The 4,298-nt window shown below is 56.3% G+C and overlaps 2 protein-coding genes across 2 annotated transcripts; both read right to left on the reverse strand.

The window, feature by feature from the left end:
- Positions 1-2,487: 2,487 nt before the first annotated feature.
- B0H18DRAFT_309350 (uncharacterized protein) lies at positions 2,488-4,045 on the reverse strand. Its single transcript, XM_048037495.1, has 9 exons — positions 3,886-4,045; positions 3,713-3,774; positions 3,557-3,654; positions 3,392-3,491; positions 3,137-3,268; positions 3,071-3,086; positions 2,952-3,012; positions 2,866-2,900; positions 2,488-2,810 (listed from the first exon to the last, which is right to left on the reverse strand). The coding sequence occupies exons 1-9, from the start codon at positions 3,891-3,893 to the stop codon at positions 2,633-2,635; spliced, it is 690 nt and encodes a 229-aa protein (XP_047885135.1). The 5' UTR covers positions 3,894-4,045; the 3' UTR covers positions 2,488-2,632.
- On the reverse strand, positions 3,886-4,050 carry B0H18DRAFT_833242 (uncharacterized protein; the record flags this gene model as incomplete). Its single annotated transcript, XM_048039424.1, has 1 exon — positions 3,886-4,050. A coding segment is annotated over one exon (165 nt), but the record flags the coding sequence as incomplete, so codon positions are not given.
- Between the last annotated feature and the right edge of the window lie 248 nt (positions 4,051-4,298).

Here is a 4,298-nt window from a genome sequence, read left to right on the forward strand (position 1 = left end):
GACATGATGAAGTACTGGGACGGACAGCGCGTGCCGTTCGTGTGCTGCGAGCGGTTGCATCCTGGCGACGAGCATAGTGAGCCGTGGGGCCGGGTCTTTTGGTGTATCGTTATCGAGGCGGTGGACGAAGATGAGGTGGTGGGTGCGCGTGGAGGGGATGTCGATTGATGCCTAGTCGCATAGATCTGTATTACTGGACATTTCTGACAGTGGACTGCTGGCTCATGTATACTGTGACGAAGTACATCCAGCGCCGGCTGAGTGCGAAGGGTACATTTGAGGGTGAGTGAAAGCGTATAGCATGCCCTTTGACAATACAACCTGTATATCACATTGTGGTTACTACCGCAACAGATTATCCATGTCCGATCATGCGATCCTCAACCAACGTCGGAATAATCGTCGGCTTACAGGATAAGTACCACGTACCGCCTATGAGCATACGTGCTATTCAACGAGACTTTCACTATTTGAGTCAAATTCCATAGAGTAAAGTAGATTAGACGGGGAGAGGCACTGGCCCTCGGCGTCCGGATTGGAAACAACATCCTATTGGCATCAACAACGGTTTTATGTGCTGTTTGCAGGCTGCGTCCGAGCAACGAGCGAGGGGCGGTCGACGATGCGGGTGAGCTTCGCCTCGATCCGGTCCAGCTGCCTCTTCATAACCTTCATGTCCTCAGACATCTCCTCCACCTGCAAGCCTATCACCTTCATCTCGGTCTGCACGCCGTGCCCCGTCAGCCGTGTCTTACCCATCCAGCGAAATTCAGAGGGCTGCGCACCTTCAACGAGCGCACCTCAGCGTCGTCGTCATCGTCCTCATCTTGGTCTCCGTCGACGCCGATGGACGGCTTGCTGCTCGGAGGCCGCACTGCGATGGACTGGGCCTCAGAGGGTGCGTAGATGCTCCCTGCGCGACTCGGCGCCTGGAAGGGATACGGGCCCGCGCTGGCTAAGCTGCCCACACTGCTGATACTGTTCGGCCGGGACGCAGCGGGTGCGACTGGTGCATATTGCGACGGTCCGGCCTGGAAATGGGGGCCGCTGCTCCCGAGACGAGGCACGTATTGACCGGGGGCCTGAGGCCATGGCCCTTGAAGCTGGCCGTGGTGCAGCCTCACGGGCGTCGGAGCGACCGGCTGAGGGATTAGCGGCCGTGTCATTGCACGTATTGATCCCAGCATATCTATTGGGAACGACGCATGGTTGAGTACACTGCTCATGGGCTGGCCGAGGAACTGGATCACACGCACGATGGGGTCTATACTGGAAACGGAATGTCGCGAAAGGGTATTCCGGAGGATCCACTGGCTCACTCGCGGTCGGGATGTTGTCAAGCACAGGCTCTGGCGAACCGAGTCTACAGGGGCAGTCCTTGCGTAAGCCAAATTCAGCGCGAGAGGGGCGCTCGTCTTACACTGTGCAGTGCATCGCCTTACTCTGCTCGCCCACCAAGACTGCATACTTGAAGAGAGCTGCGTCGACGGAGGACTGCACGTAGTCGTGTGGCCAAGGACGCGCCTGCCCCGCTCTGCAGCGCCACACGCGAAGCTCGATGAGGCCGAGGTGGCTGGGATCCGGGACCATCCATTGTATGTCGGGGGCTAGTGTCATAGCCCGCGCACGGTGAGGTTTGGCCATCTGTATGTGGGAGCAGCGCACTTACAGGCAAGGGCAACCTCTTTGAACAGGAAGGGCAGGATCAGGTTCACCCCCGCGCGCATCTGGAAGGCCGGGCTGTCTTGCAGCGGCGGACACCCGCACTTCTCGACGATGCATCGCCCGTCGATGCTGCACTGCACTGCGAGCCACCAGTTCGTCTTGTTGTTGCACCGCAGGCGGTGCTCCTGTCGGTGCCGGGAAAGCAGCAGTGGTGAGTGGCGTTACATGCAGATTGACGAGCGCACGGGGGTGGGACTCGCCTTTCCTTGCACGCTCGCGACGAAACAAGACATAATATTGTTGCACTCCTTCTTCACGTAGTATTCGTCGATTCGCGCGCCATCGCACTCAATATAGAAGTCGTAGTCGTAGTCGGCGGCTGAATGGGTCTGGAGCGTTCCGCTGGGGAGCCTGAAATCGGGGACGTCGCTTTGAAAACGCATCGAGGGTCACAACGATAGTGCGTAAAGTCGGAGTATTTGTACAAGGAGGGGAGGGCGGCGAGAAAGGGGGACAATGAGTACCATCCGATGTGTAAGGCTGCATTATGCTCTTGCCACTGCGGTTTGCCACTCAGTGGGTCAGGTAGTACTACGTCCGACTTGCCGCTCACAAGGTTCGCATTAACACGCGAGGGTCGTTCTTTGTCAAGTCGATGTGGCAGGACATCAGAGTCATCGTATTGTACGGTTGGCGATGCTGTCGAAGACTCCGAGTCGAAAGTACTTGAGTCGACGACTCGAAGGCATCGTGAACGCGCTGTGTCACGTATCACATGGTCTGTCACACCCAGCTGCCGCCGGGCCACCTGCCATGGTTGCCAGGGAACCGTCGGATACGACCCGCAAGTGCCTGGGCCAGTCCCAGGCCAGTCCGGTAAGTTCTCCCAATATCGCGTCCAAGATAGGATGTGCCGTATTGCTGCAGTACGGTCGAGCGAACGCCCCGCGAACTTGAAGCGCATGCACTAGACCGCTGTCCGAGTCGAGCACGTACGCTCGTCGGAGAAGTTGATGGTAGCCAGCTCGATAGACGTCGCCGTGAAATCGCTGGTATCCCAACCCGTGCCCGACAGGTTCAACACAGCAGCCCGGTCGACTGCGCGCAGCTCGAGCATGAACCGCGTGATCAGGATTGAAGAGATCCTGTCCGGGCGGGTCAGTAGCGGCGCGAGGCTGCGGGGTGTGCACTGGTACTGACGGCCCGGTGAACGTGGCAGTGTAGTAGGCGTTCACCTTGGGCGCCGGTCAGAGGGTGACACGGTGAGATGCACGGTGATCACTCACTGTTTGTGTGCCGAGCGAGGTTTCAATCACGATTTGTACGACGTTGAGTACCAGCAAGCATCTGATGTGGTACGCAGGTGAGGAATTGTCATTCACTAGAGTCAGTTTCTGATCCATACGTGAAGTAGATTGTCCCTGCACAGCTCACATTAGCGTCGGTGAGCAGTACGCAGTCGTTGTCCCACCTTGTTGTAATATCAACTTGACAAACCTTCCTCTGAGTTCTCTTCGGTCGAGCACGACGCCGGAGAAGTACCAAGTACAGCTGAGCACGACCAGATCCGAGAAGATGGCGCAGACCCGGACCGCAAAAATCACTGCAAGGCACGAGTCATCAATTGAACACGAGCGAGAACAACACTAGTTAACTGAAGGTGGTTACATCTATGGCCTCATATACGTCAGATCGGACGCAAGCATGCTGCAGGTCCCAACTACGCACCGGGTATTCAAAGCGTCCGAGAATGTCGTGGCTTTCGTGCATATCGGGATAGAGCCGACAAACATGACGTAGGCCCGCGACGATCGTATGTCAGCAAACTAGTAGTCGATACGTGAGCATTCATTCAGCACTTCCCGTAGAGGACGAGTGAGAGCCTACTTACTAATGAAACCGGAATGGCGACGATCGCCGCTGTTAGGGCTATCCCCGCTGGCCACCAGTTTCGATGGCTAACAGCGTAGACACGGAGGGCAGAGAACCCTGCAGATACATCGTCACTTATCGACGAATATGTGATGGAGACGATGGTTGTGCGCACATGCAATGACAAGTATGAGGGCGATGGTCAGCGCGTATTGCAAGTCGTACAACCATTCACAGCTTGGGGCAAGGATTCGGAGTCATTTGCGAGTGCACAGCCCAGTGGGGAGGACCATTACCTCTGGGACATGACGTCAGGCAAGACTTTTCTCCCAGGACGACGTTACTCACCGTGGCATCTCTCCAGTCAAACACAGACAGTATTCCTAATGCGGCAGACAGGAGGAGAATGTATCGGTTCACGAGGAACAAGACCGTGACTCCTGTGAATGTCCAGTCCCACATATATTCGACCTCTTGTTCGAGGAGAGCCAAGTGCTCATAGATGATCAGCACTGAACGTTGAACGGTGTACGGAGTCAGAAGCATAGTTCGCTGGGTCATACATTAGTACTCACGACTCGCGGCGAGTTGACAGTATGCCTGAGGAATGCTATGCATGTAACTGTGAGGAAGCGTATCCCCATGTCAGTGAATACACGAACGCCACGCACGTTTGGTCCAAGAAAGGGATCAGGTCTGCAGCTGTTGGTGGGGCGTTCTTCGTGGACAGCATTTCGACCGATCGAGTGTGGGTGGAAGAT

The sequence above is a fragment of the Fomitopsis serialis genome (genome assembly GCF_022376445.1).
Source record: "Fomitopsis serialis strain Sig1Antser10 chromosome Unknown B0H18scaffold_295, whole genome shotgun sequence".
NCBI lineage: Eukaryota > Fungi > Basidiomycota > Agaricomycetes > Polyporales > Fomitopsidaceae > Fomitopsis > Fomitopsis serialis.

Coding starts and splice junctions, on each gene's coding strand:
- B0H18DRAFT_309350 (XM_048037495.1), bottom strand. Junction 3,655..3,712: donor CCTCATACTTGTCATTGCAT/GTGCGCACAACC, acceptor ATGTATCTGCAG/GGTTCTCTGCCCTCCGTGTC. Junction 3,492..3,556: donor TCGCCATTCCGGTTTCATTA/GTAAGTAGGCTC, acceptor ATCGACTACTAG/TTTGCTGACATACGATCGTC.